At 42.0% G+C, this 13,266-nt stretch overlaps 1 protein-coding gene across 2 annotated transcripts in view; it reads right to left on the bottom strand.

The window, feature by feature from the left end:
- The window catches only part of MPP2 (MAGUK p55 scaffold protein 2), a 53,575-nt gene extending 41,022 nt beyond the window's left edge, over nt 1–12,553 (bottom strand). Inside the window, exons 1-2 of one of the 2 annotated variants that reach the window (XM_069751450.1) lie at nt 12,399–12,553; nt 5,728–5,850 (exon numbers count right to left, since the gene is read on the bottom strand). In XM_069751450.1, coding sequence (XP_069607551.1) covers nt 5,728–5,764 — 37 coding nt within the window. In that variant the 5' untranslated portion in view covers nt 5,765–5,850; nt 12,399–12,553. The remainder of the gene's footprint in view (nt 1–5,727; nt 5,851–12,398) is intronic. The other variant, XM_069751448.1, reaches the window with a different exon arrangement.
- Between the last annotated feature and the right edge of the window lie 713 nt (nt 12,554–13,266).

Below are 13,266 nucleotides of genomic sequence, written 5' to 3'. Positions count from 1 at the left end.
GGTTATATGGAGTAATAGGAGGAGTTATAGGGGGTTATATGGAGTAATAGGAGGAGATATAGGGATGTAGTATGGATTAATAGGAGGAGATATAGGGAGCTTATATGGAGTAATAGGAGGAGATATAGGGAGGTTATATGGAGTAATAGGAGGAGATATAGGGGAGGCTGATATTAATAGCCTGGGAAGCTCCATGTGCATTACCCTTTCCCAGGCTTTACACATCTACCCCCAGTCGCTGGCTTTCCCTCTGCTGGATTTGAAAATTGCACAGGAGCCCACACCTTTTTTTTCATAAAGTAATAATAATCATTATTTTTACATAGCGCTAACATATTCCGCAGCGCTTTACAGGTTGCACACATCATCGTCGCTGTCCCTGTTGAGGCTCACAATCTAAATTCCCTATCAGTATGTCTTTGGAATGTGGGAGAAAACCCACGCAAACACGGATAGAATATACAAACTCTTTGCAGATGTTGTCCTTGGTGGGGTTTGAACCCAGGACACCAGCGCTGCAATGCTGCTGTGCTAACCACTGCGCCACCGTGCTGCCCAATAATCTTTATTAATTACATACATGTCCCCTAATTTGCACACACCAGTGGCGTAGGAAGGGGGGTGCGGGCCGCCCCGGGCGGCACAATGCAGGGGGCGGCACAATGCGGGGGGTGGGCCGGCGGTGGCTGAAGAAGAAGATGAGAGAGAGAGCGCTATCTGCGCTATACCATTTGCTGGTGGGGCGGCGGCGGCCATCTTACGGAGGCCGCGCGTGCGCAGATGATGGTAGTGCTTCCCGGGGCTTCAGGAAAATGGCCGCGGGATGCAGCTGGAGATCGCGGCGGCCATTTTCTTCAAGCCGTGTGCCCGTGTGTTCGCATCTTATTATTACCCGCCGGCCCTAACTTTCACTTTAACTTTCACTTTCACATCTCCTGAGGCGGCTGCCACTGCAGCGATTCCAGGAAGGCTAACGCTGGGGATCTCTGACTGGCTGCACAGCAGCAGCAGCTACAGTAACAGATCACATCACATCGGATTCGAATCGGATCAGAAGATTCATTCAGTCAGATCATCAGAGGCAGACTCGCTGCGCTGGGGTCCTGGGGATCTCTGCATGCACAGCAGCAGCAGGCAGCTACAGATCACATCAGATTCGGATCAGATTCATTCAGAGCAGCAGACTCTCAGGCATGCTGCGCAGCTGCAGTCCCTAACAGGTATTTTTAAGCACAGTTTTTATGTGGAATTTAATATTGGTTTGTGACTTTAGAGAGGGCCAGGCATCTAGGGTTTATGTACCACTTCCTTATGGTACTGTCTAAATGTATATTGTATGTTGTGACCAGTGCAACACTAAGGCTACTTTCACACTAGCGTCGGATTCGGCCGTCGCATTGCATCGGGCCGAGATTCCGACGCTAGCGTTTGATGCGCTGCACAACGGGTGCAGCGGATGCATTTCTCCGACGCATCCGCTGCCCCATTGTGAGGTGCGGGGAGGTGGGGGCGGAGAGTTCTGGCCACGCATGAACAGTCTGAAAAAGCGGTCCGTCGGCAGCAAAAAACGTTACATTTAACGTTTTTTGCTCCCGGCGGTCCGCCACAACACGGCATAACCGTCGCACGACGGTTGCGACGTGTGTCAATACCGTACGTCGCAATGCGTCGCTAATGTTACTCTATGGGGCAAAACCGCATCCTGCAAACAACTTTGCAGGATGCGTTTTTTCCCCTAAACGACGCATTGCGACGTATTAAAAAAAACGCCAGTGTGAAAGTAGCCTTAGGCTGGCTACTTTCACACTGGCGTCGGAATCTCCCCGTCGCAATGCGTCGGGGAGAGATTCCGACGCTAGCGTTTAACGCTTTGCACAACGGAGGCAGCGGATGCATGTCTCCGGCGCATCCGCTGCCCCATTGTAAGGTGCGGGGAGGTGGGGGCGGAGTTCCGTCCGCGCATGGGGGGGGGGGGGGCGCCAAACTCGGGAACAGCCCCGGGCGGCAAAAGCTCTAGCTACGCCACTGGCACACACACTATACTAATTGTATTTGTCACTGATATCTATATATGTACCTATTCTATATGTATTTACTGTATGTAATCCATCTCTTCCATCCTGTTGGCTCCTGCAGCGATTTTACTGAAGCCGACAAATGAATTACCGACTTTTCTTCTATCTATCTCTCTATGAAATATAAATACATATATATATATATATATATATATATATATACATATATATATACTGTATATGTGTGTGTGTGTCACTGACATACATACAGATCTGGCAATATTTTGAGTAAGATGTAAATTGTTCTTTTAGTCTACAAACTTCTGACAACATGTCTCCAATTTTCCAAGCAATAATTTTTTTTTTCTGACAAAGAAAAATGGTCAAAATTAAAAACAAACAAACAGTGCTTTCAGACCCCAAATAATGAAAATAAATCAAGTTCATAATCATTTGGAAGCAACAATACTAATGTTTTAACTCAGGAAGAGTTCAGAAATCAATACTTTGTGGAATATCCATGATTTTTAATCACAGCTTTCATGCGTCTTGGCATGCTTTCCACTAGTCTTTGACACTGCTTTTGGTTAAAAAATGTAAGCAGTTCTTCTTTGTTTGATGGCGTGTGACAATCCATCATCCTCTTGATTATATTCCAGAGATTTTCAATGTGGTTCAGGTCTGGAGATTGGGCTGCCCATGACAACAGGGTTCTGATGTGTTGGTCTCTTAATTTTTGCCAGAGCTGTATATATATATATATATATATATATATATATATATATATATATATATATATATATATACATATATATATATATATATACATACATATATATATATATATATATATATATATATATATACAGAGCAAAAGTTTGGACACACCTTCTCATTTAAGGATTTTTCTGTATTTTCATGACTATGAAAATTGTAAATTCACACTGAAGGCATCAAAACTGTGAATTAACACATGTGGAATTATATACTTAACAAAAAAGTGTGAAACAACTGAAAATATGTCTTATATTCTAGGTTCTTCAAAGTAGCCACCTTTTGCTTTGATGACTGCTTCGCACACTCTTGGCATTCTCTTGATGAGCTTCAAGAGGTAGTTACCCCTGTCTGGTTTAATAAGTGGGATTTCTTGCCTTATAAATGGGGTTCGGACCATCAGTTGTGTTGTGCAGAAGTCTGGTGGATAGACAGCTGATAGTCCTACTGGATAGACTGTTAGAATTTGTATTATGGTAAGAAAAAAGCAGCCAAGAAAAACGAGTGGCCATCTTTACTTTAAGAAATGAAGGCAAGTCAGTCCGAAAAATTGGGAAAACTTTGAAAGTGTCCCCAAGTGCAGTTGCAAAAACCTTCAAGTGCTACAAAGAAACTGGCTCACATGAGGACCGCCCCAGGAAAGGAAGACCAAGAGTCACCTCTGCTTCTGAGGATAAGTTTATTCAAGTCACCAGCCTCAGAAATCGCAGGTTAACAGCAGCTCAGATTAGAGACCAGGTCAATGCCACACAGAGTTCTAGCAGCAGACACATCTCTACAACAACTGTTAAGAGGAGACTTTGTGCAGCAGGCCTTCATGGTAAAATAGTTGCTAGGAAACCACTGCTAAGGACAGGTAACAAGCAGAAGAGACTTGTTTGGGCTAAAGAACACAAGGAATGGACATTAGACCAGTGGAAATCTGTGCTTTGGTCTGATGAGTCCAAATTTGAGATCTTTGGTTCCCACACCGTGTCTTTGTGCGACGCCGAATAAGTGAACGGATGGACTCTACATGCCTGGTTCCCACCGTGAAGCATGGAGGAGGAGGTGTGATGGTGTGGGGGTGCTTTGCTGGTGACACTGTTGGGGATTTATTCAAAATTGAAGGCATACTGAACCAGCATGGCTACCACAGCATCTTGCAGCGGCATGCTATTCCATCCGGTTTGGGTTTAGTTGGACCATCATTTATTTTTTAACAGGACAATGACCCCAAACACACCTCCAGGCTGTGTAAGGGCTATTTGATCAAGAAGGAGAGTGATGGGGTGCTACGCCAGATGACCTGGTCTCCACAGTCACCAAACCTGAACCCAATCGAGATGGTTTCGGGAGAGCTGAACCGCAAAGTGAAGGCAAAAGGGCCAACAAGTGCTAATCATCTCTGGGAACTCCTTCAAGATTGTTGGAAGACTATTCCCGGTGACTACCTCTTGAAGCTCATCAAGAGAATGCCAAGAGTGTGCAAAGCAGTCATCAAAGCAAAAGGTGGCTTCTTTGAAGAACCTAGAATATAAGTCATAATTTCAGTTGTTTCACACTTTTTTGTTAAGTATATAATTCCACATGTGTTAATTCATAGTTTTGATGCCTTCAGTGTGAATGTACAATTTTCATAGTCATGAAAACACAGAAAAATCTTTAAATGAGAAGGTGTGTCCAAACTTTTGGTCTGTACTGTATATATATATATATATACATCTATTCTATGTGTATATATATATTATATCTATTCTATTCTAACCTGTCAATGTGATTTCACTGTATGCGCACAGGAAATGCTGCCTCTTCTATCTATCTATCTATCTATCTATCTATCTATCTGTCTGTCTGTCTGTCTGTCTGTCTGTCTGTCTAGCTATCTATTATATATATATTCAGAAAACATTTTTAGATTCCTATATATATGTGTGTGTGTGTGTGTGTGTGTGTGTGTGTGTGTGTGTGTGTGTGTGTGTGTGTGTGTGTATTTTGATTAATTTTTCCTTTGAAAACGATGTGACAAAGATAGAGAATTGCCCTATGTAAAAACTCATGTTAAAATCGCATTGCAATCGTATAGCAATCCCAAAGCACTCGGATGTAAATCGGATGCTAGGTGTGAAAATTGCATTGTACTCGCATAACACTCGTCTGTTTTTTGGTCCGGAAATCGGCCTTTTTTTTCTCGCATATGGGTATGATGATGGGTGGAACTACGCTCTGATAGGCTTACTTTATACAAAGAACTAACAGTCCACTACAGAGCTGCCATCACATGATGCAGAAGGACCAGAGCAGTGCTGGAAATGGCAGAAGACACAGATGGTTTATGTATTTTACTGCAGACACAACTCATATTTTAAGGAAGGAGGGAATTATGTAAACTGCTGGAGTCGTCCTGTAAATGCATAACCGTCTATAACCGTCTGTTTGTTCAGCCCTTTTCCGATGTTCCCTTAAATTTGGACCCCACCTATAAGACATTTATGGCATCTTACTTAAAAAACATCCAAAAGTGCCTCAGGTGGGAAAGACACATTAAGGCTGCCGTCACACTATCAGTATTTGGTCAGTATTTTACCTCAGTATCTGTAAGCCAAAACCAGGAGTGGGTGATAAATGCAGAAGTGGTGACGTGTTTCTATTATCCTTTTCCTCTAATTGTTCCACTCCTGGTTTTGGCTTACACATACTGAGGTAAAATACTGACCAAATACTGCTAGTGTGACGGCAGCCTAAGACACATGTGCTAAGAGGAGATATTATTTTTGTAGTATTCTGTACAGATTAAATTGTATAACAGAATCTCGATTACTAGTTGCACAAAGTAATATATTGGTGGTTCATGTAATTCCTGGAGCATTTCACTGGTCCTCATTTTTGGTGATGCTACACTCAGACTTCCATGTCACTTAGTGTCACTTTTAATTATCTGTGAATGTCTGTAACTTACCAGAGTCAGAATTGATGGAAGGAATAGCGACAGGCATTGAGAATCCAACTGCTATTGAAGAGACAGGTCAGACTGTGTGTTAGGAGATTGTCAGAGGAGACAGTGATGGAGCAACAGTAGAATCTTTGGAGCAAAGAGAGATATTGATACAGTTAGGGCATTTATTAGTTTGGATTAGATATCCTTGTAGTTACAGTTTGTGCCATGTTTTGTTATGGAGGGTGAGAATAAAATTGGTCGTCTACTTAAAACATGTAATTTCAGATTTACTTCTGATGTATTGAGTTTCCTAAAATACTTTGATTTTCAAATATGCATTTATATTTCATGGTCCCGAGACTCACCACCTCCACCTTTCAGCCCTCTGCTATACACAGAGCAGAGATTCCTGCATCAGTACATCACCAATAATGTGCATGCGAAAATGGCTGACTGCTCATTTCAATAACCATGCCAGTGCTTTCCACTATCTATGCATTGTCTATAACAGAAAATGTGCTGGATTTAATATTAAATTCATCCCATTGCATGGAAAGCAGAAACACTAACAGTGAACCTCAAGCTGCATTAATATGTATCTACTATATAATTGTCTAAGGGTCACTTCCGTCTTTCTGTCTGTCTTTCTGTCTGTAACGGAAATCCCAAGTCGCTGATTGGTCGCGGCAAAACAGCCACGACCAATCAGCGACGGGCGCAGTCCGGCGAAAAAATGGCCGCTCCTTCCTCCCCGCAGTCAGTGCCTGCTCCATACTCCCCTCCAGTCAGCGCTCACACAGGGTTAATGGCAGCGTTATCGGACCGCATTATGCCGCGGTGTAACGCACTTCACTAACGCTGCTATTAACCCTGTGTGACCAACTTTTTACTATTGATGCTGCCTATGCGGCATCAATAGTAAAAAGATATTATGTTAAAAATAATATAAAAAATAAAAAATCATTATATACTCACCTTCCTGATCCAGCCCAAGCCTTTCACGCTCCTCGCAACGCTCCGGTGACTGGTCCATGCATTGTGGTCTCGCGAGATGATGACTCAGCGGCCTCGCGAGACCGCAAGTCAACATCTCGCGAGACCGCAATGCACTCTTGGGAGCGACGGGCACAGTCCGGCTGCTCCCTACTCCCCTGCAGTCAGTGCCCCCTCTATACTACCACCCCAGACATTGGCGCGGGATTTAAATCCCACTACGCTGATTGGTCGCGCCCAGCCAGCGTAACCAATCAGTGCCATTGGCCTGGGATTTAAATCCCGCTTCGCTAATAGCTCGCACCCAGCTGGCGCGACCAATCAGCGCCATTGGCGTGGGATTTAAATCCCGCTTAGCTGATAGCTCGCGCCCAGCCGGCGCGACTAATCAGCGTCATTGGCGCGGGATTTAAATCCCGCTTCGCAGATTGCTAGCAACCAATCAGCGACATTGCGGCGGGATTTAAATCCCGCTTCGCTGATTGGTCGCGCCCAATCAGCGACATTGGCGCGGGATTTAAATCTTGCTTTGCTGATTGGTCGAGCCCTGCCGACATTGGCACACCACCCAGCTGGCACGACCAATCAGCGCCATTGGCGTGGGATTTAAATCCCGCTTAGCTGATAGCTTGCGCCCAGCCGGCGCGAGCAATCAGCGACATTGGTGCGGGATTTAAATTCCGCTTCGCTGATTGGTCGCTCCGGTTGGGCGCGACCAATCAGCGAAGTGGGATTTATATCACGCTGCTATTAACCCTGAGTGACCAACTTTTTACTATTGATGCTGCCTATGCAGCATCCATAGTAAAAAGATCTAATGTTAAAAATAATAAAAAAAAAAAAAAATCATTATATACTCACCTTCTGTCAGCCCCCGGATCTGTCTGTCTTTCTGTCGGCAACTTCCGTCACAGAAATCCCGCGTCGCTGTTTGGTCACGCCAGCTGCCTGTCATGGCTGCCGCGACCAATCAGCACGGACACAGTCCGATTAGTCCTTCCCTACTCCCCTGCAGTCAGTGCCCGGTGCCTGCATACTCCCCTCCACTCACCGCTCACACAGGGTTAATGCCAGCAGTAACGGGCCACGGGTACCGCACTCTGTAATCGCTGCTATTAACCCTGTGTGATCAAGTTTTTCTATTGATGCTGCTTATGCAGCATCAATAGTAAAAAGATCTAATGTTAAAAATAATAATAAAAAAAAAAACCTGCTATGCTCACCTTCCGTAGTCCGACGATGCGCTCGCGGCTGCCGCCAGCTTCCGTTCCCAGAGATGCTTTGAGAAATTACCCAGAAGACTTAGCAGTCTCGCGAGACCGCTAAGTCATCTGGGTAATTTCGCAATGCATCCTGGGAACGGAAGATGGCGGCAGCCGCGCGCATAGGGACAGCTTCGCTGGATCCCGACGGGTGAGTATATAACTATTTTTTATTTTAATTATCTTTTTTTAACACGAATATGTGCCCACACTGCTATATACTATGTGGGCAGTGTTATATAGCGCGTGGGCTGCGTTATATACTATGTGGCCAGTGTTATATACTATGTGGGCAGTATTATATACCGTGTGGGCAGTGTTATATACCGCGTGGGCTGCGTTATATACCGCGTGGGCTGCGTTATATACCGCGTGGGCTGCTATATACTTCGTGACCAGTTAGATACTATGTGGGCTGTGTTATGTACTGCGTAGCCTGTGCTATATATTACGTGGCCACTGTTATATACTGCATGGCCTGTTTTATATACTACGTCGCCTGTGTTATATACTACGTGGCTGTTATATACTGCGTGGGCTGTGTTATATACTATTTGGACTGTGTTATATACTGCGTGGCCTGTATTAACACATCAGGTATTGTACAATATGTATGTATGTATGTATGTATTTAGCAGCCACATAGTATATAGCACAGGCCACGTAGTATTTGTCTGCTATATACTACATGGCTCCTATATACTACGTGGCCTGTGCTACAGTGTATATACTATGTGGCTGCTATATACATACATACATACGGTACATATTCTAGAATACCCGATGCGTTAGAATCGGGCCACCATCTAGTTAGAGAATATCTGCCAACTAAAATTATTATTATTATTTATTATTATTTTTTTACTGCTGTTACAGTTTAAATTTAAAAAAAGAAGCTGATTAGTAATTGTTTTTTTCAGAGGATGACCATTATAATGGTGCAAAAACAATTACAAGAAACACATTTATGTAATAGACTTTTTCAAATAAACCTCATAAATAGGTAATAACATACAAACACTTGGTTTCCTCTGTAGGAAAGCCATGTAGGTTAAGGGTTAAATCCTATCACTACAGGCCCTGATTAGGTGCACCTGGCTAGCAAGGACTACAAAAAGGCCATGTGTTCACTGTTGTCAGTCAGCTGGGGAAGGGGAGCAGAGTGGGTTGTATTGAAGCTGCAGAGAGACAAGCCAGAATATCTGTGAAGAGACTGCACAGGCCATGTGCACAAAACTGCAAATTTCACTGGTTGCTATGGACGATATCTATTTTGCATGACTGAAGCGGGACTAGCTCAGCCATGTGTGAGTAGTCATGGTCCACGTTGTCACTAGCTTTATTCATTTTCCTTTTTTATGATGTAAAATGATGTAAAAACCCTTTAGCTTCGTGTTCCAAGTGGCTATCTGAGAGAGTGAACCCCTATACCTGTAATCTAAAAATCTGTATAATATCCTGAAGACATGCTTTATGGTGATCTGTAAATAGCATAAATAAAACTGACCCATAATAACCTTAATATAAATCTTAGATTTGTGATGACAAGATGGTGCCTATAAAATTACAGGTCAGCTCTCACAAAAACAGGACATCATATAGTGAAGTTGAAATAGAAATAAAGAAAGTTATGAATGAAGGACTTCTTCTGGCCATCTAACCAAATGGTTCAATAACATTTCTAATGGTAAAGGGAAGACATTGCAAATTTAGTGTCGTACAGCTGGCTCTACCCTTTTAGTTTTGGCTGCTCTTCGGTAGAAATGATATTTATGGCATTTTTTACATATATGTGTAATATATATGAGTGTATGTGAATATTTCATATACAGTATGCTCATGTCTACATGCAGAATGGATATGATATGGGGGTTACAGACATGTTCTGCACATGGGTCCTGAAAGGTCAGTGTCTGATAGGCTATCCCCTGACCTCTCGGATTCCCACCTATTGTAAACAGTGGGATTTATAGTTATTATACCCCTTCTACAATACACCGTATGCTCCATAGAGAACTATGTTCCTGAACGTAGTAGTTCCACCACTAGTCAGTTGTCGTATTTGGGAATACCTCTGTATGGGATTGTGTGAACAAAATAGTTTATAAAACATGTGTTTTTTTTTATCTTTTATAGTTGCTTTCCCTCTAAAATAACCATTCTGGACCATCTTATGTTAGGCAGCATTGAGACATTGCTCTTGGAAACGTATGAACAAGCTTTGAGTTCTGTGTTGCCATTTGTCTTCTTAGTATGGTGTGTCCCTACTCTAAGGACTCGTTCAAACGAGCATATTATATGGGAATGTGTTGTCCTTGTGCACCATGGACTGCATACGGAGAGCACATGCTCCCATTATAGCCAATGTGTCAGTACACATGGCCGATTTTTTACTCAGACCAATGTAAAAAAAATTGTAGTATGCACTGCTTTGGACCATTTAACAGACCAGACTAGTGCATATACCTGTGCCAGTCAACTTGACTAAGAGTGCCTTCACAATGTGTGAAATCCCCCTGTAAAATGGGGTCCAGATGCATGTGCCGATGGGGATATAGACTGTAATGGCAGAGTGAACATGCACTCTACTGTGCACTTTTTTCGGGAGTGTATGCCTATAGGAGGCGGATACTAAGACGCAGTTTATTACGTCTGAGTGTCCACTTCCTGTAGGCGTACACTCCCGAAAATGATGCATGGCAAAGATCACAATTGCTCTACCGTCACCATCACAGTCTATGGCCCCATTGGCGCATGTGTCCGGACCCTGTTTTGCGGGGATTTCAAATGTATTCCCCAACGGGAGACAGAGCCCAATGTGAAAGCACCATAAGATCGAGTCCGGACTGCTAAATTTTACAGTCCATGTATTGACCCTAATGTCCTCCCTGACCGCGGGTCTCCTGACCAGAACTAGCAGGCTGAAGCTATGGTGTAAGTTTTGGTCAGGAGGCCATCATTCAATCTGTATAAGAACAGTAAAATACGTCTGTTTGAACACCGGCCTATCACCGTCAGCTCTGATTAAATAACATGAGCGATAATAACCAGCTGTCACTTATTCCTACATTTCCACGAGGAACAACAGAAGAATGCAAAGGTTGAAGCAAGATGCTCCAGAACGAAAGACAAGCATTTACTAAATAAGAATTTTCTGGACGTTCGGTCTGTCACCAATTGAAGGACATCACAATTAGATTCTGTCTAGCAATGAAGTGGCTGATAGCAGGAAAAAACAGATTATATTAAACTGCACAGGAAATGTGGATCAGAGAGACTTTAGATTTACAGTCCATTTAACCTCTCCGATTTTATGATGCATGATAACCGGATACATTGATGCAATGTTAATCGTGAGATTAGTGCATAATGACTGGTATCGCCTCGTACCAACATAAAAGCCGACACTTACTGCTCACTGTGTGTCTTTACGAATATAACGTTACAATGTATTAGTAACAGGTGAGTGTGACACTAAGGAAACAAATACATTGTATATAGATATATCTGATAAATTTACATGTAAAATATTACACAAGCACACTGGATTATGCACTGTGTCTATTTATGGCCATTAGACATTTATGGGAATGGAAACAGAATGATATATACACATATAAACGTATATACATACATATGCACACATACAGACACACATACAGATGCATACTTACATGCTCACATAAAAACACACACATATAAGTATACACACATATTAACACAGATACAAACACATACACACACGCTGTGTGGTTATTCCTGTGTGTGTAGCTCTACTGTATATAGACCTAAACAAACACACACACATTCCGAAAATCCCACATTCATACAGTCTATATAAACAAGAAAGTATACATACCCGTATTAACGTGGGCTCATTTGCAAATATATAGCAGCATGTATATGTATATAAATATACATAAATAAATACACAAACATATCTATACACACATTACAAATACACAGGCAAACATATATATACACAAATAAGAAGAAAGCCTTAACATGGGCTTACATACAGTTACATACAAACGTGTATACATGCATATAAACATACACACATACATATACACCACATACACATATAGCTAACACACATAAATTAAATGCACTCCCAATAACAAACACAAAGACACACATACACAAACACACACACACTGACACACATGCAAAACGATGCACACACATTAATATGCACTTACACACACATAAAGAAAACAACCTCGTACATATACAGAAAAACACACATTAATAAGCATAGACTCACATGGAAGCATACACTTATACACATATATACATACAGACTCACATATGGTACACACATAAAACATCCACATAGATACAAATACATCTATACAAAACACAGACTCACAAATACAGGCACAGCCACATGAATATTTGGAATCCATTCGTCTATGTTGAACATACTATACCCACCTTCCCTTGATAAGGATGTCAGAATATAGATGTTTGGGGGTCCAGTGTTGTGATCTATCTTTGGTCTATCTCTTATCACCCAGATGTAGCTTAGCTTAGAATCTGCTGGTTCTTAAAAGGGTAATGCCAGCAACAGTGCAAGCAAATGCAAGGGTGGTTCTTCAAGGGGTACTGTGACATACAACAGAGGGACAATGTGATCAAATGGTTTAATATTTTATTCACATGATTATGAATGTTTAAGAGTATAATTTGACGATATTGTATTCCAATTCAAATTGGCTAGACATTGCTGCAACCACCAGAATAACCTAATTTTGTGAACTCTGGTGCCTTGGCAATATAAAAGTATAAATATCTGTCTCCCAAGATTTTCTGATATTTCTTAAGTTTATTTGTTTCTAGGATAGCTACAGTGATGCTTACAAGTTTGTGGACCCTTCAGAATTTTTCATATTTCTGCATAAATTTGACCTAAAACTACATCAGTTTTTCACAAAAGTCCTAAAATAAGATAAAGCAAATCAAAGAAATGAGTCAAAAACATTAGACTGTAATTTTTTTATCGAAAAAAATTATCCAATATCACATGTTGGCAAGTGCCAAATGCATGTCAGCCCTTTGCTCTCAGTATCTAGTGACACACCCTTGCTCAGTAAGAACGGCATCTTAACATTTCCATTAATTGTTGATCAGTCCTTGACATTGACTTGTAGGAATTTTATCCCATTCCTCCCTACAAAAATGCTTCAAATCTGTTATGTCCGCGTTTTTTTTTCCCACGAACTGCTCCCGTTAGGTCCTTCCACAACATTTCTACAGGATTAAGGTCAGAACTTTGACTTGGCTATTTTACTTTGTTCTTCTT

Source organism: Ranitomeya imitator, chromosome 2 (genome assembly GCF_032444005.1).
Source record: "Ranitomeya imitator isolate aRanImi1 chromosome 2, aRanImi1.pri, whole genome shotgun sequence".
Classification (NCBI taxonomy): domain Eukaryota; kingdom Metazoa; phylum Chordata; class Amphibia; order Anura; family Dendrobatidae; genus Ranitomeya; species Ranitomeya imitator.
Note: the sequence above shows the minus strand (reverse complement) of the source record. Positions and strands in the feature narration are given on the sequence as shown.